The 25,876-nt window shown below is 36.3% G+C and overlaps 1 protein-coding gene across 3 annotated transcripts in view; it reads left to right on the top strand.

Annotated features, from left to right (window-relative positions):
• Positions 1-25,876, top strand: part of GABRB2 (gamma-aminobutyric acid type A receptor beta2 subunit) — a 174,369-nt gene that overhangs the window by 31,140 nt on the left and 117,353 nt on the right. For all 3 annotated transcript variants that reach the window (XM_026091354.1, XM_026091356.1, XM_026091357.1), the window contains exon 5: positions 490-514. In XM_026091354.1, coding sequence (XP_025947139.1) covers positions 490-514 — 25 coding nt within the window. The remainder of the gene's footprint in view (positions 1-489; positions 515-25,876) is intronic.

Consider the following 25,876-nt stretch of genomic DNA (forward strand, 5'->3'; position numbering starts at 1 on the left):
ATTAGCTCTGGCCTTTCCATACTTGCTGAGAAAGGAATGCATTTTTGTGCAGTTACTTGTACTGCTCTCACTGTAATTTTTTTTTTTTTTTTTTTCTCCTCTCATGTCACATCTTCAGGCAGGCTGAGTTGCTGCTTGTCTGGAGGAACATCTGTGCTGCAAACTTTAGAGGTATCACTGTGCCTCTTCCCTGATTTTGGAGGTATTAAGATTCACTGAATAGCGATAGTTACAAATCCAAAGCTTTAGATAAAAGTGAAAACCAATTTTTCACCTCGGTAACAATAAAGATGCTTTTTTGCTATTACTCCCCCTCCCTTCTGCATCACCCTCCCTCCCTTACTCGCACAATCAACAGGGTGAGAAACTGGTAATGACTTATCCCTGCATCCCTGAGAAGGCTCTATGGTAGAAATAATTACAGTTGAGAAAAYCTGTTTAATTCCACTCAGATGCTTCTTTTTTTTTTCCTTCCTTTTTTTTTTTAAGTGGAGTAGTTTCTGTAATAAATGTCGTGAGATGGCTTATGGGAGCTCTTGCTCACAGGGCAGAAATAGATTCAGGAAGACAGATGTCCTGTCAAGCCAAAGCAAGACCATTAGCCACACAAGAATGGTCAGGATAGACAAGGCTGGACCTCAAGGGCTACTTCAACACCACTTTGAAGGGATGTTTTAAAATTATTAGTTATATGCTGGGTGCTTTGGTTCATTTGACAGTGTATCTGCAGTTATGCTAACTAGAATAAAAATTAAGTGGACAGTCTTTTTGCTTCAAGGCAGCGTCTCTGTTAGCATCTGGTTATGGAAAGAAAAGCAGCATGTGGTTCTGAGAGATTCTCATCTGCCTGTGAAACCTGTTAGAAGGAAACTGACTTAACAGAGGGAAGATGTTTGGATTCATGATACTGCAACTTCTGGGTGCTAAGGCTCTGTTCTCTGTGTGTGTGTTTGTTTTCCCTTCCCTCAATTTTGCACTTTTAAGTTTATTAGCATTGAGTTTAATAGTTAATGAACCTATTTATGAATATGTAAAGAAATTGGTGGCCATATTTAAGTGTCCTTCTCTGTTTTTTTTTTTTTTTTTATTTGATACATGGCAATGCATGAGTTTATACATTTGGAATATATGCTAATACCTCATTAATATGTGTCACCATATTCTAAAGTTAAATGCTTGTCATTATTGCCTCTGCAATAATGCCTCTTTCTTAAGTATTGCATACTCTAATATTGTGAGACTTCTTTCTGTAATGTACCGGAAGTTTCACTTAAACATTTCAGCAGCAATGATGGATTTAGTTGTTCCTATCGTAAGTGCTTAGAACTTTTTAAAATGCACAAAAGAGGAAAAAATGAAACAAATGTAGAGTTGTGTTCTGATTTTGGAAAAATGAGCAAATACAAAAATGCTGTCATTAATGCTTTCTTCTTGTTAGAAGAAATTCAAGAAAGAAAATAATTCTGGTAAGCTTTGACTTGATCAGTTGCAGTCACATGCAGCTGGAAACATTGTGATAGGTCTCTGAACAAAAGAACTCTTTTCTCTCCAATGCATTTAGTATCAGCAAAGGTTTATATCTATTTTGGTGTAATATGCATGCACACACAAAAAAAGCTGCAAGGAGGCACACACTTTATGTATAGATTATGATCTGAAGACTTCATAGCCCAGATTTTGGTTCACCAGAAGAAACTTATGTGGAAGTACTGGTGGTATAAATGGTTTATAAAAGAACCCCTATCAGAGTGCTTTGCTGACCTGATGGTAAGAAAGAAAAGTTAGTAGATAGTGGAATCATCAGGGCAAAGGGGTTCAATGAAAAATTCCTCCCCCCCCATCCCTTCCCTGTTCTTGCAGAGATATTTATTGTACTGAACTATAATGCAGCTGTTCATTTGATTCCTTCTGTTTTGTTCTTTTAATATCCAAAGGACAGAAATATTAAGGAACCCAGAATCCAGCTTACTGGTAGGTTAAAAACCCAGCACCTGTAGACTGTGCATGTCTCTGCACCAAGTATGTTTTTGGGTTCACAGAATACCCCCTCATGACTGAGACTAACTTACTATGTTGCTTTAAGCCACATGAGCTTTTAGGCACCAAATGGAATGATGATAAAATATCCTGTCTATACATATGTATCTTTGTTTTTACTTTTTAGTTGCCAAGATCTGTTGGGATCATTGCTGCTGCATACTTTGTAATGTGGAATGGAAAACTGATCCATATATCTTGGTGTTTATTGTACAAAATATATTAGAGGTTTTCAAATCCAATATTTGARTAATACGTATGGCCTAAGATGAACATGTTATTCATGGTTATCTAGACTGTGTTTCTGCTAAATACCGAGAAACTAAAAAGAACAGATGACCTTAAAATGCTATGTTTATCGCAGTTATTTTACCCTGTGATGATTATTGACAGTATATGCAAGTTGCTGGTCAGACAKTTTTGTGTTTTTGAGCATCATTTGCTTTGTAGTTGGCCAAGGTTTTATTGTGTTTCCAGATTACTAGTTTTTAATTTGGTCATAAAAATGTGGATTGATTATAGGTATGCCGTTCTCACTGCACGTGTGATTTATTCAGATGAACTATTACATTTATTGCAGGACTGTTATGCCTCTCCTGTGCGGGTGGTGGTGATTTTTTGTTTGTTTGTTTTGTTTTTTTGTTTTTTTGGGTTTTGTTAACAATAGGACTCTAGAGTCTGAGGTTCTTGATCCAGGGTCTTTCAGTAGCTTGAAATCCATTGTGAATAAATATTGCTAATGATTTATGAACTCGTTCCTAAAGGATTTCTCCCATGTATCATGCAGAATCTTATACAAAAGTAGAGACTGTATTCTTTTTTTGTGCTGTTATATTAAGATCATTTAGATTTCACAAAACTGAAAAGAAAACAAGTCTGCGCTTCCTTAGCATCTATTAGGCTGTGACATTAGTAATGCAGTATTTATTTGAAGATAATCAGGTTAGCTTTTTATGAGGCAGGCAAAAATTACTATGAAAAATTGCATGTATCATTCTGGAAACAAAAAGTAGACAATGCTTTTGCAATTAAAGAAAGATGATGTTACCAGCTGTTTTATAGATTGGTCACTGGGGCTCTAATGTGGCATAATTAACTCTACATTACATAAGGCAAATTATGCTTTCACCCTTTGGGTACTACTAATGAAAGGTCCTTTAGGAAAATGTGGAATGAACTTTAGGATCAATTTCTAAGTCTGTCTGGTGCTGTTTTCTTTAGCTACCACATTACCTTATGCCGCAGGGAATACAAGGAAGCAAATAACAATCCTTTATTTGGACATACATAAACACGAATGTGCAACACACAAAATTTGAATCTACCTCTAGAACGTTAATGATTTGTTAGTGTCTGCTGAGATAAGTGTAAGAGTCTACAGACTTCTACTCAACTTCTGGTAAATTTTGGCATGCCCAGATCTTTTGCTAATATACTATGCCTCCCCCCAAAAAAATTATTGACAGAAGGAAAAAAAATTGTAGAATGTCTGAAGTGGATTGTTCCGGATTACCAAAGAAGTTTGTAGAAAGCAGAGGAACTTAACTGAGGTTTAGTGCCCAAATCACTACTAGACCATCAATCTTCCTTGCCATGCAGCTTCCCCCCCCCCCCCTTATCTCTGTAAGAAACCTGCAGTTCAGAGCAGTCAGAGGTTATTTTTTGGGAGGATGAGGGAGAGTGGAGCCAAAAAATGCTGACTACAGAATGGGAACGAGGAAAGGAGACTTAAGAAAGAGAGTAAGTAAAAGTGCCCTGGACTGAGCCTGCTCTCTGATTAAAAATGAAAGGGAAAAAAAAAAGACTCAAAGCTTTATGCTTTGGAGGTTTTTACTGAGAGGAACATTTTAAGCTTTTGTGTCACATTGGCTTTACATGTATACATTTTCCTGGTCTGAACTGGATGGGCACGGATGGCATAAGTTATCTTTGAATTACTGCTTTATATGGATGGTTTTATTTGTGATACATCCAGTGCTTTTATTTATTGTGAAAGCTCCCTGAGAAATGACTTGCACTTYGGATATAAATTGAAAGAAGAAATAATGCAATAAATATAGAGTTCTGTAAGATAACATAAAGCTGAAGTTTCTAAAAGGAGCCATGTAAGATTRGTAATAACATCTAGTTTTAAACTTGAAACCTTTTACAGACAGTTGAGAGGTGACCAAATGGCAGTTATACTAATCAAGCAAAATAAAATATTGCAAGCAGGACTATAAAATCAGCATTCTATTTTCTCTGAAATGAACATGGTCATCCTTAGAGCAGTCTTGGTTTTCTTTCCAGTGATTGCCTGTAAGCTTGTTTTGCTGTGGATTTGCATGTGCTTCAAACTCCCAAACATCAAGATATTTTTAGGTAGCTAAAAAGTGAAATGGATCTTCTCTGCCTTTGTTGTTCTCAAGTGCCTCTGGTATGAATTTTAGGCAAGTTTAGTTTTTCACTATATGTAGCTGGACCACAGGGAAATCCTTGCTTTAATTAGTAAATTGCTCTTCAGTTATGTTATTACATAACTGATCATGGTTGAGTTTGTATTGCACTGCTGTGTTTATCCAGTCTGTCAGCTTTGCATTAGGACACCAGCTCACCTGCTGTGAGGGAAGGAAACCAACGGGTGGGTAGTACTTTCTTAAGTCTAGAGATGCTTATCCAGCACTAAAATATCAAGCTAAGAACCAATGCACTGAAAGATTCAGGTTCTTCAGCTTGTGTCTTGACGTTGGCAGCTATTAAGAGCCTCTGGGCCTTGGCTGCATCATAAGCTTGTAAGCTAGCATGTGTCCCAGGAGGGATGCTGTTGCTCCCTCACTTGTGCCACGAACCAGTCAACAGCACTGAGCAGACCTGCTTCACTAGCAGTTGTTTGTGCCGCAGGAGCCAGTTACCACTGCTGGCACGAAGGATCTTAGGCCATATGGCTTTGGGTTCCCTGGTGGGATTTTATTTTGCTATGAAGAGTCTTGGCACTGTCTTCAGATGTTGTGTAAACACTTCTGTCTGTTTCTTCAACAGCGTCATCCAACAGTTAGGGCAACTTCTTTAATTTCTTATAAATTTTRGGATGGCTGTCACTGAGCCAGTACTCTGGCTACATAGCTCTATCCACTGGTGTTGCATGGTTGTACCAAGAGCTATGGAAAACCCCATGACCAACCCTGCAATCTTTGTTCTCCTCTCTTGTCTTATACTAAGTGCTGCCCCACAGGCCATCCCAAAATCTCCATCTTTCTAGAGAAAAGGGAAAATATGTCTGAAGTTGCCTCCAGTCCATGGACACGTGAAGTCTTGTTCAAATCACCTGCTTCTCACTCAAATGGAGGAGGATTGCAGGGCTTTTTCAACAAGTCACCTGTTCATCTCAGTGTAGAAATTCAGAAAACAAATATTTTTAAGTAATGGTTAGGTCATGCTTCAGACTTGAAATGAATCTTGGAGTGATGTTATTACTGCTTTGAGGCGACCAATGTGCTGGACTTGTGCATGAACAGTGTCAAAGGAAAAGAACAGTATTTCTTTAGATACCTGAAATTCTTTGAAATATGATGTCCGCATACCCTCCACACCAAATTTCTTAGAGTACTGCATACGTCGTATTCTGAAGGTTGAAAGGAAACCAGCCTTTCATGCTGTTGGTATAAAACAAGTCCAAGTTTTTATGTGCTGCTAGTAAATGTTTGTGAACCCAGGAGAAGAGTACCTCTCCTTAGGGTAAATATTCTTCCATTTCTCCTTCTGGTCATGACACTAAAATGTACTGTAATGTTGGTCGAGTCTTAGTTTCTCTGTATACCAGATGGCCATAAAAATATATATATATATCTAATGTTATCTGTGACTTAGCTGAGGCTTACATGCTTGGATGAAAAGTTGTAAATACTGCAGTGTCTTTAGGGGGTCAGTTCAAATGCCACAAGTTCAGAATAGCATCTTTGAGCAACTGCGCTCTGTTGCAATAGCAGGTATCAGATCAAATGATTGAATCAACATAGCCTATTCAGTATAATAGAAATGTCATTTGTAGTAGAACATTATCATTGGATTAACGTGTCCTGCTTTCCAAATAAATGGCTTAGCTGTGCCTTGGCATTAATAGCAGCAGGAGACCATTATCCTCTAACAATGCACTATTTCATTGACATTATCTCTTAAGTAACACAGTATTACAGAAAGAAATTGTCTAGCTATAAGTATTTTCTTCTGCACAAAAACCAAAATGTAAATGCAAAACTTATGCTAGTTCATGCAGTTTGTGTTTCTCTTGATTTTCTGCATCTTCCCTTCATTGAGATAGGACTGTGAGCCGGGACAGGTCTAGAGGCCTTTTTTTGGTAGGAAATATATATGATTTCCTTTTGGTTTTAACAATACTCAGTTATTTATTACTTGGCCATAACTTGTTTATATATCTTCACTAAAAGGTATGACTTTCCTTAATATTAACTGATGTTCCTTCTCTGGCATGTGATGACTTCAGTGAAGATGAAATACCCCATCTGGCATTGTAACCCTATCAGCCTTCCTCTTTTGTTTGTGTTTTTAAGAACAAGGCAATAGAGTAGCTATCTAAGTATATATTAAGTTATCCCATTGAACATATAAAACCAACTACCCTGTAATTTCTATTACTTGTTGAGGAGTTGTTCACGTCTTATAAAATGTTATATATAGTTTCATATCCTCTTTTGCAAAGTTAGTCTGCCTCCTTAGATGATTGTCCTTCCTGTAACTAAAAACCCACCCTTCATCCATGTGCCTGTTCAAATGTTAAATCTGTATGTGTTTCTGCTTTATATAGGGCTTATATGGCCAAACTTGTATTGGCTAAACCCCTCTGCCTATAACCCAAACCTTTCTGTATGTATGTAACAGCCTTCTCAAGAGGTATAAACCATCAGTGAAAAGAAACAAGGTATCAAAACATTAGAGAAAATCAGAAATTTGTGAACATCTGATTTTGTTTTATTCTAGAGCTGTTCATCAGTTTCTGAACCATCTTAGAGGAAAAGTATACAGAATACATTTTCAATATTCCATGGATGGATGGATGGATTCAGTCTTAGAGTATTACTGTTTGCCCCTCTCGTAATCTGTATGTGCCCATGTCATAGGAGCCCATTATGAAGAAGGGCAATCTTTTATTGGTTATGTTTTTAGAAGAAAAAGCCTTCAAACTTTCTCTAGGAAATGACAGAAGCTAATCTTCCTTTTTTTTTTTTTTTTTTTTTTTTTGGGAGAGTAAAATACGTGAGTTGCTTGGGTGGGTTTTGAGCTTCAGCCTTGGTAACAGACAGACTGTTGGCAGAGGTGTCATGCATCGCTATACAAGATCCTGGATTCTGCCATGTGTTATGTGATACCAACACACCACTTTCTGCAGTAACTTTCTTGGCTATTTGGCTTTATTTTTCACCAAACTTAAAGTGGTCAGTGAAAATTGGTCTGTTAGACTTCAAGAAAAACATACTTAGGGAGTAAATTTCTCAGCCTGGTCCATGACAGACACTGTGTTTCATCTGGAGATCTCTGTAGCATGACCTATATTCTCAGGAGCCACAATTTGTTCTTTTAATTCCTATTCTTGCCTCAATTTCTTCTTCTTCCCTGAAGCTTGAATTTGCAAATACAGTTTTTTCTTTCTTGGGACTAATATTGCTGACATTCTATTACTTTCATATTTTGCCCAAATGGAGGTATCCTTGGCTAGTTGCAGATAACCTGGCTTGGGATAAGGAAATTGCATCTTTAAGGAACAGGCATGCGGAACATCAGGTATCAAAATCTTCAATATTTACACAGCCAGTAAAACCACATGGGAAAGGCCAGAAGCAGTCTGTCAAAGGGAGGTAGGTTCCAGACTGATTTCTGGTACCTGATTTCTGATCTTAGTTATGTCCATGTTTAAGCTTGTTCACATGCAGTGATGGTACCTGCTAACTTTCACAGTGATCTTTTACTCAAAAGTTATTTTTATAGTGTGGTTCTTTCTCAAGACATAGCATAATGTGTATTTTTTTTCAGAGAATTTGACTGAAGTTTTGAAACTGTGCAGGTAGTTTGCTTCACACCCTTGTTTGATTCTAGACTTTGAGATATGCTGTACGTCTGGACACTTTCCCAAATTGGCAAATGGATTTTACATATACAATGTGTGTTACTGCGAGTTGGATTATTTATTCAGTTAGTGCATTATGTCACAGATAAAGAACAGTTAGGATAAGAGGTAGTCGTTGAAATTCCATGTTATGCAAAGAAAGAACAAGAGATTATAGAGGGAAATAGATCACTGCAAGAACAAATGAAACTCCAAATGTGAACTGCTAATTAATATGTAAAAATATTGAAACACCAGTGGTAGTGGTGGGGAAAATTGCTGAATATCCTTGACCGCTCTAGGGGGAAAAATAAACTGAGTCATCATTCAATTTCCCTAGATATTAAAATCATCAGTTAGTTACTTTGTCACAACAGAATTTCAGCATCTTTGATTTGATATGCGTGTCCCACTTAAATATTTTTGATGCATAATAATGTCATTCTTGATCTAGAACAGTAGTTAGAAAATGCTGTCTTGCAAAACCAAAAATGAATAATATTAGTGTGCTTTTACAGACTAGCAATTTGCTGTTAGAACTGTATATTTAGAGGTTTCTTTTAGGCATCTGAAGTATTATTATACTCTAATATAGACCATCACAGAAAAGAGGGGGAGGATTTTTCAGGATATTCCTTAGGGTTGTTGCTGTTGGAGGTTTTCCCAGAGGTTAGCTCTCTTTGTATTCATAAGATGATTTTATGCAGCATAGAGGCAGAGTAAAAGATTGGAAGAATTTTTAAGCAGCTGACAGGTGAACCTGACTGCTGTCGTTAGCATATAGGACTRGGCATGCAATAATGTGGAGCAAGATGAGAATCAAAGCTCCTCCTCTCATCTAGATCCTCTGCCTGTTTGGCTGCAGAGTCACACAAACTCCTCTTCTGAGTTTGTGCATTTCTGTAAGAGATCTTAAAATATTGGTGGGACTAGCATTGCTGGGTCTCCGATGGCCATATCATCAACTAAACAGATGGGCACTTTATTCTTAGCTGTAAGTATTTATAATCCTGAATTCTGTAACCCTGTCTGGAAGCCAGATAAGTGAATCAGAGAAGTCCAAGGGAATCTACATCACCATACCTTTTACTTGAAATACCAAATTAGATACATTCTGAAAACATTGTCGGAGGCTATGGAATGAACACTAGATATCTTTATGGGAAGAAAGAATGGTACATTTAAATAGTATGAGAATGGAAACGGACAGGCTGTATTAGCCCCATAAAAATATGGCTGCCACACTCAGGTTGACCAGATGGACTTGGAAGAAATTGCATTTCATGTAGATGGAGTATTTAACTAAGAGCAAGTCGAAAGTCAGATATTTTTGTCACTTCTTTATCATGCATCTCATGGGTGTGAAGCTACCGATTCTTTCAGTGTTCAATTTTTATGTAGCAAGGAATATATTGCCAGTGTTGGGGGATTAAGTAGGTATGGTCTTCTATGGTTAACTACGTTTGCTGTAAAAATRATGCAAGAAATTGTTCTTTGAAGAAGCAAGAGCATTCTCTTCTAGTGCCAGCTCTAAATGTGAACTTTTGAATGACATCTACCACAGTCCTTGTACGTCACAGTGACACCGAGAGTTACCAAAGTCCCGTCCTTATGATCAGCTGTATCCAACAGGAAGGAGAAAAATATCTAATGGCAGAGTGTCGTCTTCAGCTTGAGAATAAAATGAGAAGGTTCTTTGGGCTAAATAGGACCACTGTAATCATTTGTACAGTTTAATACAGCAGTCTGTCATGGCAGGAAATTTCAATAATAAAACCGAGAGAAACATTAGGCTAATACTAAAAATACAACTTATTCGTGGGACTCTGTGTTCTAGTTTTCAACCCAAAGTACAATTTAAGTGGCTGGATATTTTGAAGTAAAATGGTGGCAAATATTTGACTTCAATAATATTGAATTAGAAAGACATTATCACTTTGCCATACGCTGTCCCCAAACAATACTGAAGAGCAAATTAATCGTCTTGTATTATCAGTAGTCAATTTAAAATGTCCAGTATGGAAGACAAAGCCCAATATGCAGACTGTCATCTTTACAGATGTTTTAAAATGTTTACTGACATTAATAGAGCTTAGGGACTAATTTACTCAATTTATCAGTAAACCCTTCTGTGTGTGGCATGATTAACATATTTAATAAATACATATAAATGGTTATATATGACTATGAGCAATTCAGAATTAAATAGTGTCTGAACTATGAACAGACAACACTTGGATGTTTATTCTAAACCAAAATTTTCAGAGGATTAAGATGTACATTATTACATTATTAGCTCCAGGTATAGCTTGAATTTTACCTCTGAATTAACATATTGTATACACATGTGCATATGCATGCACACAACTCTAGCTAGAGTTAAATGGTGCTTTCAACTCAAGTTATCCAGTGTGTCAAAGGATGTGGGTTAAAGCATGCGTGGCGTTGGCGCTAGCGTGGAAAGCCCCCTATCCTCTGCTGCCTAAAGAACAAGCAAACATCTGAAGAGCAGTTCTGCAGGGCCAGCTCCTCCTGCAGCAAGGTCAGCTCTGACCCCGCGTGTGAAGGATGTGTGTTAACCTTGGAGCGAAGAGGACCCTGGACTGGATAGTGGCAGTGCTGTGCTAATTGCTGTTTTACATCAGTATAAACAAGAAACATTGAAGGGTCATCTGTAAGGTAGCTGACTTTTTTTTTAAATGACATTATTTTAGGAAAATAGTGGAAAGAAATGAATCTGGGGACTTTTTAATTTTATTTCTTCAACTGATACTCTAAGTTTTTAGATACATGCAAAAATATTCAATATATTTATGTATAATATACATAAAGTAATATGCAACAATGTAAGTATAGACGAGGTTATTGTCTTTCATTTTAGATTTTCTCTAGAAGTTAATGGAGATGTTAAAAGCAGAAAAAAAAGTCAAAAAAGAAGTCACACCTAAGGGTTGCTTACAACAAAATGAGGGAACTTCAATAATCTCCTGCAGTTGTACCCCACTTGCAGCTATTGTTTTCCTACCTTTCTTTGAGCAGACTTTTGGAAGTGCATCGTCATTTTGTGACAGTTTCAAGTACCTTTAAAAYGACAATTTGGTGTAGTTCATTGTTGTCTATGGCACTTCAGAAAGTGTCCTGAATCCTTGAGGAAGGAAGCAAGGGCACAAATTACTGAAGTTCAGAATTGAACTAGTTTTGCCCTTTTTCTTCTTTCTGTGTTTATTTCCTTTTCCCTTGTGTAATTAGGGGTCTCAATTGAGATATTTCTCTGCTGGTTGCATGATGGCGCATTGTCCTAAAAAGAACATTTTTCCATAAACATTTGTTCCATAAGTAATTTTAACTAATGTCAAATACTTATGAATCATCCTCTTATCACTTACAAAAAAGAACTTTTAGTCTTCCATCTGCTTCTCCTTAATTTTCAGCTTTATTACACATGCAATTACAATTTTCCTCTTCTAAATAATTCACTGCACAGTTCATTTCACACAGAAGGTAAATGAATAAAAATTTGTTTTCTTTAGCATTAGCCTGTCTGTTTTCTATGCATGGCTGGCAGCCAGGAATATTAGATTTCAACATCCAGTTTTTTAAAGTGTGAGTTTTAGTGTTAATATGTATGGGTATTGTGTGAACTATCCTATAGTTGGAATCCAGATTCTCTTTTGCCTGGCTTTTCTGCTTCATTTCTGTGTCTGCTCTGTTGTAAGCAGAGAGTAGATAGTTATAGTGAATTAAGACAAATGTAAAAGCTTCTGCTGTGCTGTGTGTAAACATTAACTAATTAATGTCCTGTGTTCTTCAGGAACACAGGAATCAGTAGGCAAACTGGAAATGATGGTGGGGAAAGAGTGTCTTTCCCACCAAATCCAGACTCTGACACTTGAAAAGGGTTAAGGAGGAATTTAGAAGTTACCAGCAGATTAATGCACAGGGATTGATTAAAGGTCTTTCAGTTTGAAACATCCCATTGACAGATTTAAAAACAAAACAACCCCCCGCCATGAACCTTTGTGGTCAGCTGCCCAGGTTTCCTCTACAAGGCAGCAGGTCCTCCTGGCTGATGGGGAGGGAGGAGCTGTGTCCTGGCTGTAAAATGGCTGTTAAGGGAGAAGCTCCCCGAACACCCGAGCAACTTCAAAAGCTGCATAACAGATTTGAAATGCAATCCGAGTAACTGTTTGCATCTAGCTCACTGAGGGGAATTTGTGTTCCCGTGTTCCAACACAGTGAAAATCCATATATTGTGAGACTAAAGTGTCATGATGTCTTTTAAGGAATATATATATTATTATACAAAAGAATATATTTATTAATCCAGTAATTCCACCTGTTTGCAACTTGCAACTTCTTCAGGGTGGAAGAGGAGGGTAAAACTTAACTAAGTCAATGTGATATGATTGTAGAAGTTGAGCTCTGTGGTACAGTGTTATGTTTCTCATGAAATCATCCTGCTAGATATTTGCCATTATGTATCTTGCTAAGTGTAGAGATTAATTTGTTCCTGTTAAGAAAAAAATATACTGACAAGTTTATGATAGTACACATTCAACTTATCATCCATTTTCAGCAAGTTTTAGTTGGTTGTTGTTGTTTTTCTTCCCTCCCCCTCCACCCTCCCAACATCTTTGTGCTCCTTGGCCTTATTTGGTGTAATCATGCTCATGTAGGGATTTTGAGTAAATGTATACTATGCAATAAGAAAGATACTTACTGTTTATCTAACTGTTTAATAGTTAATTATCTGACACAGCATGACAGCAATTTAAATAAAATGCAAGTGAAATGCGGTTACTAGAGCTGGAATAAGATATGTAGAGGCTTTCCTTGCACCCAGATCTAGAGGAATATGGATCCAAATAGAATCTTAGAATCCAATGGAATCTTAGGAAAAATCCTTTTATAAATGGTCCATATGTGTATCGTAATTCAGGGAGCTCGGATTTGGATAATAAAATAGGAATTTGCTTTTGTTATTGGCTTAGGTTCTGATCCAAACCATACTTAAACAAATAAGTGACTACCTATATGAATAGTCCTACTGAATTCAGTTTTATTCAGAACCCTATATTGAAGTTTGCCATGATTTTACTAGGTGCCGGATGACTGGACTTAGATAAAGTTTTGTGCTTGAAACCTCTGGGGCTTCATGTAAATGCAAAATGAATTATTTTTGTTTGTGAGTTTACCTGTATTTTATTTAACACCCTTCTCAAAACTGATCTGGGAAAGTGCTCAAAGCATCTTTGGAAAGCACGAAGGATAAGCTTAGTTTTAAGCACTTAATGCTTTCCTCAGGAGAGGTGCTTTCATGAAGTATTAAGTATGTATTTGCCATCCCTTCATGCAAACTCTGCTATAATTAATTTTAGACTTTTTTACTGTTTCATTTAAAGAGTCGTAATTCTCTGAGGTTAGGAGATCCATCTCCATTTGTGCATTTTCCTCACTGAATATCTTGAACAAGCAAATACCGAGATTCATATTTCAGTGAGTTTGTAAATAAGTGTGTTTGGGAGGGCATGCAGTGTAACTGTAATTTGTTAATTATAAACTGCTATAGATAATCGTGTTATGCCGTAGGCCAGTCAAGATCTAGCTTGACTTTTTGAACACTGTAGAGATAAGGAGATAATTTAAGAGGAGTATTTAATTGTAATATTTGGTGACATTAATAACAAGTTGTCTAATACAAGATATTAAGCAGTTAACTTACGGTGTATTTGTCTCAAATGTTCAGTAAGCACAACAATCTTGCTTCCATCCCCTCTTTTTTCCTTTCCCCCCTCAGCCCCCTCAAAACCCCCCCCAAAAAACCTTAAAATTTTGCAACAGTTCTGTTAGATAACCCCATGAATTAGAATCTGAATCTCTGTGCCTGAGCTGGTAGGCAGAATGTTTTAATTGGAGAGACCAGTGCCAACACGATATACTGTAGCAAATTGGAGCAGAGCTTTGGTACAGATAAAGAAATATTGCATCAAGTAACAAAGCAAAAAATAAAGAATTTGTATTGAAATTACAATTCAAAATTTCAAACTAATTTGGTGTGCAAGCTGTAAGTGACGAAAAAATCAGCCACTCTTTGAATAAAATGAATAAAGGCCTTTACAGGAAAATGATGTAAGTGGTGGTTTTGAAATCTGCTATTTGAAATTAATGGTCCCTGTTTATTATTTTTGGATGACATCTTTTTAACGTATTAGGATTGACTTACAGGCACTGGGATGGTATCGTCATGAGTCAATGTGAATGTCTGGACAACAAAATCTATTGAGGACAGGATTTTCATACTCCTCTGCATGTTCTCTGCATAATTCTAAATTGGTGTGTGAAAACATTCAGTATATTCTGATAATATATTTTAGATTTAAGTCAAAACAAAACAAAGAAGGTTCCTGTTTTAGTCTATGTTCATAGTTTTTGGTCCTTATGCTCATATTTGAGACACATTTATCTATCCTCTATCTTTACTTTAATTTCTTTTTAGACATTTGGAAAGGAAGGGTATAATTAGGAGGAGGTAACACCAATACTTTTTACTTGCATAATGCCTTTTTTCAAAATATAAGAGCTTTAACTAACTAATATACCTGTAGGTATTATTTGTTGTAATGTTTCTATATAAACTAAGGGTAGAAAAGTGTAAAATGTTTCTTTACAAGGAAGGCGCTCCAAACAAGAGAGAACTGGGGTGAGAAGCCCCAATATACAAGTCTCATTTATCAATCCAACTTTCGGTTAAATGTATATCTGAAATTTAAGTAACCTAAGGTATGGCACATATGCCTCAAAACAACTATATTGCTAATATTTCCTCAATAATCAGGCATGCATATGAGGTACTACTCTAGAATTCACTTTTGTAGGAAAGAAAGTATCAGGCTATGTAATTGTTGGTTATGGAGCACTGGAAATACAAAACTGTCTTTAATGGAACCCAGGGCTCCTTTTCAGTGGTGTCGTATCCAAATGCTAGTTTTACTGTGTTTCCTTACAAATGCGAACCTGAGTCCTTTCTCATTTTCACTGTGTCCATCTGGAAAAGATGATGATCAGAATTAAAGAATGGGGTACTGAGAAGCAAAATCCTATAGGAATGAATTTGGGGGCATAGGTAATGCTGAGGATTTTGTRCTGGCTTCCTTCCTGATGGGAAGGAGGAGAATGGGACAGAGAATGAGAGATGATTGACGTTTCAGTGAAACACCCTTTTTGACAAGTGTAGTACTTAAGATTTCACTTTTTCTAACAGGGCAAAACTCTTGGCAAAAGAAAAACCTGAACTTCTATGTTATTTGGAAATGACTGCAAATTTGTCTCAAAGGAGAATTGCTTAAAGAAAACTTTCTTTAAATTTCATCTAACTACTGTATAGCAATATAAGAATACACTGTAAAGTCATCCTTGTGACTCTGAGTGAGAAACAATGCTGTTATTTTTGAAAAAAATAGATGTCATAAAGCCAGTGAACTGATGTATAAATGCATCCATTCTGTGCATGAATTAACCTGCTAGAAACCAGTGGATTTCAAATCGACATGTTCTGCTTGCCGACTGCTGCGTAGGGTGCTCAAGCAGAAATGCTGTATAAAGCACATAGGAAGTAGTGGCCAGAAATATGAGCTGTTTAAGATTTTGCTTGTTAACACATGCTGAAGCCATGCACTTATGGTGATGGCTTAGAGTCTAATCATTTGAGAGAATAAGCAAAACACTTCAGCTAATGTCTTTGAAGCTGTTAAGACTATAATATTAAAGAAAATCTTTATGGTGAAGGAGCAAAATAAATTTGGAAATCCAGTGTTATAAATCCATCAAGACTGAGCCAGCTGCTAGGAATTTGATCATTATTTTCAGGGCAATTTCAGTGGGGTCATCACTGAAATTTCTGGGGTTTTTTTATTGGTTTTTTTTTTGCTTAAATATGTTCAAAATAGATTTTCTTAGTAAATTCTATGTATTCAAAACCTATTTTAATATATTTAAGATGTATTATGGAACAGTAATTTGTACAGTGCGATGGCAATTTATTTGCCTGGGAAGAACAGAATCTTATATATGGGTTTCGGTGGCTGAGAGCCAAATCTCAGTCTTCTCATCTGGTTTTAAATTTTGAAAGGGGTAGGCAGACACACACAAACACAGGTTAAAGATTTAGAGGAAGTTGTTTCTATTGTAGAAATACAAGTATTTTCTTGAAACAATACAGATGTTTTTGATTCAATGCATTTTCTGGAAAATACCTCTATTGATGAAGGTATTTTTAAATGTATAGTATCCTGCAGATCAGACTGGGACAATTTTCATAAGAACTGTTACAAGGGGTCAGATTCCTGATATTTTCCAGCTCAACCTTGAGGCACGTTTTAAGAATGAGTTTTCCATTGCCAATTTTGATTCTTCAGCATTGCAGCAGTAGGAGTGCAAATATATGTTTGGTACCTACTGACTGTGTGGGAAGGAAAACTTATAATACCTTTTTCAGAAATTTAGGGCTTGAAATTCTTGCTAAATAAGCTGTTGAATGAAAACATGTTTCATAGAAGTTCTGAAGAATATTTGATTCCTGCTGCTGCAAACAAAAAGGTCTTAATATAAAACTGATAGGGATGACATGGAAATTTGTCCTAGACAACTCTTTCTCTTAAAACACATTCATCTAGTGAATTTTGATCTTTTCCAAATATATAAAGATGTGAGAATGGTAATGGAGTTCCACACACCAAAAAAAGGAGGAAGATGCATTGCTTTGTGGTACCACTGCTCTTGCAAACATAGACTCTGGATTAATGTTCCTTCAGTACTGAGGAAACTGCAAAATTTTTGGAGCTAATTTAGAGGAAGAAGTGCCATAAGGGAGAGAAAGAACTCTGTTCTCAGTTACTTCTAAAGTATTCAGAGTGATTCATGATTTCCCAGACTTTCCCTCTGCTGGAAAATTCAATAAATATCAAGAGAGTAAAGTAGATAGAAGGCGGAAAATAAGGCACCCAGACTGCTGGTTTGGATGCTAAGACGGAATGGATAATGTAAAACTAACAGTACCAACAAGTTGCATAAATGCCTTCCAAAGTACAAATAGTTGGAGGGAACGGATGTGTAAGTTGAAAGTTCTCTCTCTGCAGGATCTCAAAGTTGATTAAGTAATACGAATGTTTTCAGAAGAGTATCTGTCAAATCAAATGGATTCGAAGTGCAAGTATAATGAAACTGCATAAGTAAAAAAACAGCCTCTATATTTTCCTGAAAAATTTCCTATATCAACATGCTGCACTTCTAAAATATCTGAACTTATAAGGAGAAAGGATATAAGTGTGACACAGGTAATACACAATCAYTTCTATAGCAGGCAGAAAGCAGGCTGACTGAAAAGACATACGGTATCTTGATTTTGTTAAAATATACTGGATTTGTATTAATACCAAGTAAGAAATCTTTTTCATGCCACTTCCAATTAACCATTTACCTTCCTTGCCTTGAGAAAAGGTGAGCTTCTGTCTTGCTCTTAGTGTTTCCAGACAAAACAGTACATCCATTTGGTCACTGAATTACCGATGATAAAAGGCATGCCTGCTATTTTCTTCTTTCTGATCTGTCCTGTTATCTTTCTGCTGCTCTTCCCATATTGTTTTCTTTCTCTGCTCTTTGTGCAGGATATGCAGGAATCATCTAACTCAATTATAGTATTCAGAGCATGGTCCATTGTTACTTGCCACCTTGACTAAGTTGTGTATTGAGTGCTAAATAACTGATTGGGGAGGAGTTCCAAACTGGAAGGAAAAGGCAGTGTTCAGATCTTTTCTTTTCTTATTTTTTTTCTGTCAAAACTTCCCCTCAAAAGAGGAAAAAAAAACAAATTTGTTTGAATCAAAATATCTTTTTGTAGGATTTTTAAGAAATATTGTTTGAAATAGAGTTGATTCACAAAACTCCTAGCCAAAGGTATTAGATGAATTCACTATAGCATGTTGAAAATTTTTGGTTGCCACGAATTGCATTTTAGAGTATTTCAAGGTATGCTGAAAAAATTTCCTCAGCTAAACTGTTGAAAAGCATCTTGTGCATGATGAACTATCAGTAGGAGAAAGAACAGAGATTTATTGATTAATGTGTTTGGGTTTTTTTTTGTCACAATAAACTGTTAAAACCATTGAAAATTATGAGATTACAACTGGGATGCAGGCCAACAGACCTAGATGACCTACATGATTCTGTATTTCCTATTTAGGATCTTTAAGTAGATGTCTTACCCTGAACCACTAAAATTTAGTCTAAGCTGATTAACCAGGCTTTCCTGTAGAGGAAGGGAAAAGCAGTTAATACCTCCTCATGCTATCTTCTTGGCTACCTGAGGACATGAATCTTCTGAAAGGGTACTTCTAATGCTTGACTATAAAGGAAATTTTGATGACTAGGTTATACTATATGGCATAGGTGGCTAAAACTGTATGGGATAAAAATACTCCAGTTAAACGCACAGAACCATTCTTGTAAGAATGAAAATATTAAGAGATTGTGAAGTACTACAGTAATAAGAACCAAGCATTAAACTACTTATTCCCCCCCCACCCCACCCTGCCATATCTCTCCCTGCACGCTTGCCTCTCGTATGCTCATCTCTTGCATGCTTAACTCGTATGCTTCTTGAGAAGGGCCCCATCTTTTGATTGTCTACATACAGCACCTAGCATAACGTGACCTGGATCTATGCCTGGGGCTCCTGTAGGCACTACAGCAATACTGATAACAGTAAAAATAACTTCTATGTAGGTGGGGAATGCTGTTCCTTGGAATAGTGTGTCTTGAATCAGAGATTTTAAACAATTAAATTTAAAACAGATTTTAATTCCTTTCTCCTATAGTTTTCTTTTTTATAGCAAAGAAAGGAGGAAGACATGAAGTTCCACAGATAACAAAATAACTAATAACTGAGTAGAGTAAAGTGCCACCAGCCTATAGATAGTAGTGTTCAAGTTAGTAGTTAAAATTCTTCCTTCCTCTTCATATTAACAGAAATTGAGCATTCCATGCATAGAGGGACATAAAGCCAGCCTTTAAAAGGTTGAACTGTTACAGGAGCAGACAGTAAAACTGTTTTAACTAATAAATGCTGCTTAAAATATCAGACCCAGATGGATTTAATCTCAGAACTATGACAGAAGTAGTGAGAGGAATGGAAAAGCCTTTGGCTAAAATGTTTGATGGCTCTTAAATATGTCGGCTGTTCCAGAGGTCTGCAGAATGTTTAACGCACTGTGTTTACCATATTAAGATAAAGAGCAGGAGGATCTAGGGGACTGTAAATGCACAAGCCCATCTTCAGCTCTGGGAGAGATATTGAACCACAAAAAATAAGACAAACTTTGAAGGTTGATGAGATGAGACATTTAATTTAGTAGGAGGCAGACAAAATAAATAGATCCATTCTGCAATGAAGGATGCTTGATCAGTTTTCTTGGCTTCTTGGAGCATGTTTCTGAGAATTGATAGATACAAGTGTAATGACATTAAATTAATAGATCTTGATGACAGGATAGCTTAAATCTGACAAATACAATCAGGATGGTTTACAATGTAAGGATTAAGTTTGTGGAATGGAAATGAATTATTTAAATGCATAGAAAGTTCTCTGGCACGGATGGGAAGCCAGTGAAGACTGAGATGAAAAAAGGGAAAGAGAACTGAAAAAGTTTGTCAAAAAGATAGCTCATGTGTCTACCAAGAGGGAGTAGTTTCATGAGCAGTAAAATCGTTGGTGACAAAAATGGGAGTGTGCAGGAAATACTGAACAAATATATCTGTTCAATAGCTCAAAGGTAAATTAATTCTGTTGATTCCTAAGTGGCTCAAATAGTTGAGACTGAGGTGTGGAAGGGATTACTAAGCACATGACACAAAGAAACCTGTCAAATAATAAAGCACTGAACAGAGTAGGTAGGAGCAGTAATGTGTGACAGCTCTAAACATCAGACGAGTCAGTAAAGTAAACTGAAGTTAAACTGCAGCCACTGCTAAGCAGTGGTGATCCTCCTGATTATTGACATTACATTTGCATTTAGAAATGCTTGAAATAGAAATAAATTTCATTATTATTAAACTGTTCTAATCTATATAGAAAGAAAGGAAAACCTCCACTCTTGGAGGTTTTCAAGGGCAGATTACAAAAAGCCGTGAGCAACCTGGTCTGACCTCAGAGCTGACCCTTCTTTGAGCAGGAGGTTGGACCAGAAACCTCCTGAGTCCCTTTGAACCTGAATCTTCCTATGATTCTCTGAAAATAAAATACTCGCACAGCACTGATCCTGCAAATCTTTCCCACATTAATCTCCTGTTGATTTCTTGTTGGTTAAATATGCCGATTAATTGCAGAAAACTAGCTTGCTTTTTGGTACGAGCATTGTAACTGTTCTCTGCTATGAAGTTTTCTGTATCTGTCAAAGAGAATAGACTGTTGGAATAGAGGTGTTCAAAATGGAAGTTCTTCCCTGTGGGATATTCCAATAACTTTTGGCTTTGCTGAACCATAAGCAATTTAAAGTATAATTAATGCAGGTGCAAAGACTTTTAAAGATGCAACATATTTTTTTGTGCAGATTTTTCTCCATAGAATATAATATTCATTTCTTTTTCATCTGAATATATCACTTATTCTCTTGGAAGTGCCTCTACTAAGTGTATTCTCTTTGCTGAAATGTTGGCTTTCATGCAAATTGGACTTTCAGTTTCCACAGGCCTGTCATCACTATGAAAGAAATGATATGTACTTATTTAAAATTGTCCTTTACTTCAGTGCTGTCAGCTCTCCGCAGTGCCTGACATTTTTGAGAAGCGGCCTGTCACGTCCAGGGTTGGGGGGAAGAGCATTTAAATACAGGAAAAGGCCTACATGACATGACACTATTTGTGTTTCTCATTTTCCCATCCTTACACTCTTTACTGTTCAACCCCCATGAAATCTGTACATAAGGTTAGACGATTTAAGAGATTATTGGACTAGGAAGGCAGCTAAATCAGAGGTTTTGGTCTATTCCCACAAGATTTATATGTAAACAGGAAAGAAACACATTAGTCTGAAGTGCAGTGTGGAGCCTCTGGTGTATTAGACCATGATATATAAATGCTTATAGGAACATATCTGTGGGAGATTTGTACTCTCTGGAGTACATTGCTTCTTTCAAGACATCAATTTGTCACTAACAGATTAATGAACCATTTTAGAGAACTTCTTGGAATCAGCAGGCCAGAGAAACGAGGAGTAGCAGGAGCTGTGAAAGTGTTTAACGGAAACGAGCTGCCGTTGGTGTCGCTTCATATGCGGCTGGGGAACGACATTAAAAATAACTGACAGATTACAGTTGCCTAAAACCGTTTCCATTTGTGCTTCCACAGTGGGTGCATTTGATAAGAGAGGAAGGGTATTTGGGTTTTCCACCTAACCTTCCACTTTTTTCAAAAAAGAAAAAAAAAAAAGGCAAGAAAAACAGCACAGAAGTCTAGCACGATTAGCAGTAGGATTTATGATTTTAAAATATTAATCCAACTCATTCTTTCCTTTGTAGTCAGAAAAAGTGATTTAGTGGCTCATCTAAACCTTCGAGATGTTGCTGTTCTGAAAACTTCTGTATGTTATTTCCTCACGCAGAGGGAGCAGGAGTCTCAGTTCATTCAGAACAAAAATAGAACAAAAATAAAATCTGGGTATGCTATGCACAGTCCAAGCTGCGTTTCTGCTGTAAATTTCTGTGAAGTATCAGTGGCTCTTGGAAGCAATTAGAAGCTAATGACGTCAATTAGTCTAACTTGACTTCAGCTGTAGAATACATTAGTAAAGGAAAGGTGATGTATCCTATTGTTTTTACAATTTTGAAATGAACTCTAAATCCTGCAGCAAACATTTTATTTTTGAAACTTAACAAAAAAAAAAAAAAAAAAAAAAAGCAAATCCCCCAACCCCAGAGATTTGTATGTGAACTTTGCTCACTCCCTTTCTCGTGTGTGCCCCTTCCTTACTCAGACATGCTCTCTTTCAGGTCCATATCCTTTCTGAGACTGCTGTTTAATTAAGATAAAGATTAAAATTTGCTTTAAAACTTTATTTTTTTTATTGCATGTAACCTAGATAATTTAGTTTAGAAACAACGTTTCAAGTACAATGATAAGATAATTGAAACTGCCTCGATAAAACTAATAATTAAATCTATATCTTGCTAAAGGATACTCTAAGTTGGAACAGATAATGTGACAGTGTTCGGTGTCAAGTAGTCCTGAAGACAGAAATCATCTAGTGGATTAGTATGATTGATCTGGATTATGTCAGACAGTTTACAGCAGCATTTGGAAGAGCAGCTCTGATTCTATCTACTTTTCCAGTTCTGGTACAACAGGGTTGTTTGTTCAAAACTGTTGACTACCTATGTTTTTAGTTAAATTTTGAAAAAAATTATAGTATTGCTCAGATTGTTTAGTAATTTGCTGCTGAAGTGTCCTGAAATCTCATTCTGAATGCTTTAGTCTGGAGATGATATTTATTAATTGCATAACACTGAGACTGCTGAAAGTGTTGTCTAAGTATTAGTCAACACTCATACTTACTCCACCAGTTCTTCTCATGAAAAACTGTTATGCTTGAGGTAAAGTGATCTGAGACATTGCCTTTGGCCATCTCTCGATCAAAAGTGTATTTTCACATGAGATTTTATTTATCTTCACAGATGATATGTCACAAGCAAAGCAAAAATTAATAGTATTTTCAACTGCATAGGAATTCACAGGAAAAAGTAATCTCAAAGGCCATAAAGTATATCTGAATCGAAGTGAAATGTTTCATTATTCAGTGACAGAGAGGAAATATGATGTAGATTTGACAAACACAGGGTAGCAATAATACCATCCATATTTAATAAAACAACAAAACAGAAAAATAGCTTGAACATATTTAAGAAAAAGAAGAAAAAAAAATATATGCTTTGCTTAGTGTGTCTGTTGTGGAATTTATCTTGCACAAATTTCTCTGTTGCTTAGTGGTAAAACAGCTAGCTTTGTACCTGAAAGGAAATACCAGCAAAATAATCTAGTTAGTGAAAACAAACTAAATATAGCAAAGTAAATTCCTCTGCCTATAAATACGTCCCAATGGAATATTCCTATAGTATTTTTGGTTATTTCTAAAAATGCATCATCAGGGTGCTCTATTAAATGAGACCACAGAAGGGACAGATTTGGGGTAGAGTACTGTTTCTCAACAACAGTAATTGTACAAATGCTTTTTGAAGCTCATATAATCAAAACTTTTTCAGGCATTTCTCTTTTTATTTTTAATATTAAAATTAAAGTTACACTTTTTCATTGAGGTCATTTTATGGTTCTTTTAAAATTTCTGGGGAAAAAAAAAAGGCTCACATCATCACTGATAACGTAGCGATGGGAATAATACTATTGTTATGTTTTAAATAGTATTGTAAGCACTTAGAGAATTCCCACTATTTCATCACTTAAAACAGCTCTGAGGTTCACTGTATCATCCAAAACCCTGAACATGCTACTGTTTTTGTTGTTGTTGTTTTTTTCCCTCTCAAGACCGAAGCAGTAGTAATGACTGCTTCGCAAGACAAACCGGGAATTTGCATGTGGCTTAGTTTGGACTCTAAGACATTCCTGGTATCTTGACTTTTGGAAGTTAAGCCTTAGTACTGAGAATGGTCTGCCTACAGCACTTCAGGTTTTCAATCTTGAGCCTGAAGTATTTTGAATTCCTGGTGATTATTAGTGGTTCAGAGAGAATGAACACCCTGGTATAGAAGGTAAAGCTAGAGGATTTAAAATATGGCAGGTATATGGCTGGCTGTATGTTGAAGGAAATGGCTATAACTGTTTATGCGAGTTTAACATGTTTTGTAACTTCGGGAACCAAATTCTCCAATAGCTTGATCTCTTAGCAGACTATGAAGGATGTTTAAAAACAAACAAACAACCCCCCCCCCAAAAAAAAAACAAAAACAAAAAACCCAGTTCTAGTAGTAAAATGCTGGGTGCATCTCCAACTGTTATATTCTCATTGAAGGGCCAGTGTCTAGCAGACCAAAGGCTGCAGTTTGGAGTTCAGGGGAATATATCTTCCTTTCAATATTCTTCTTGAAAAATCTTCCAAAATACTTTTGTCTTAAAAGTAAATAGAATATTATAGGCTTTAAATGAACTCCTTCTCTCATTTTATTATAATTTTGTAAGTTGCTCACAAGTGACTCAATACTGTACTGAACCATTATTTTCTTGACAATTCTTTTGGTTTCTAAATATATTCTAAAGGATTGGTTTCTATGTAGGCAGTGCAGGAAGCCATAAAGGATCACGCAAAAGGAGTGTGTGTCCAGATGTCATGGCAGTTCAGTTCTGCACCTAAACACAACCAAGGTTCCCATATTTTTACCCGGGTTTAATCTTGATATCAGTTACTTTATTTTTATCCTGGAAAAACACTTTAACACTTTTTTTTTTTTTTTAATGCTTATTCATTAAAAGTATCAATAAGAGCTGCAGGTTTCTTGTAGCAGTTTCTGTTCTTTGCTTTTGATTGTTTCTTCAAAGCAACAGCTTAGACCCACGTACCTTTGTGCTCTTACTGAAGTCTCCAATAAAACTGAAAGAGCAGAACTGGAGATCTACTTTCTTATGATTTATTTCTACTCTTTTTAATAGTAGTTTTCTTTACTCTTTTGCGCTACTATTAATAATAGGTTATGGTAAGAGAAGCCTGATAATACCAGTTATTCAGATATGATTTCTGTTTTAGGCACCTTTCAGAAGAGCTGTAGGATTGTACAGTTTTGTAAGAAATCTATGAACACAGAGTTATTCTGTCTTCTCTGGAAATAGCTTGTGGTACGTGACTTAAAAAATTGAAATCCAATGTAAATAAACTATTTGGGTACTTCCTATGGCTTAAAACAATTTAGAATACTTTGAAGAGGCTACTGAATCATATTAACACATAATTTTCTGTTTGAGACAAAGATACTGTTTCCATAATCTTTGTCTAGAGTAAACATAGTTTAGATTTATTTGTCTTACTTTGCATTTGCATTGCTCATCTGAGGATCCTGCAGAACTTTTTAAAAGAGGAGTAGCTCCTTCCAACGGACAGAAAAGTCTGAAGGTATCAAGATACGTGGCTCTCTTGAGCTCATAGTATATTATTTTGCAGTTTTCACTCCAAATTCACATTAATCATTTTTCCTCATATTATCAAGAGACAACAAATCAGAGAGCTAAAAGACATGCTGCATATGCTTTTTGACTGCAATGACATGCAGATTGCTAGCTCAGTAAAAGTGCAGTATCATGGTTCAGTCTGGGTGATTTGTCAGAGATGAAAATCAAGTGTCACAGTCTCTTGCTAAACTAATTGACATGACAGGAAATGCAGAAGCCGTAACTGCTTTATTTCATTGCAATGCATGAAATATATTGCACTGTTATGCAGTATCATTATATAAATCATTACGTAGAAACAATGTAAATGCTGAATAGTGGCAGTGCTAAAGAGACACAAATTCATGGTCTTGTCACTGAGATGCTAAGCAGCCTCTCGCTACAGATATCATATTATCAGTAGTAAGAACTTTTATGTCTAGGAATCAAGCTCTGCTGACAGTTGTTTGGCTTTCAGCATGCAAGTCTGTTGCTTGATTCAGAAAATATTGTGTTTTCCAAGGACTGTATTGCAGAAGATAAACA

This window comes from Apteryx rowi, unplaced genomic scaffold (genome assembly GCF_003343035.1).
Source record: "Apteryx rowi isolate R43461 unplaced genomic scaffold, aptRow1 scaffold_90, whole genome shotgun sequence".
Taxonomy (NCBI): Eukaryota; Metazoa; Chordata; class Aves; order Apterygiformes; family Apterygidae; genus Apteryx; species Apteryx rowi.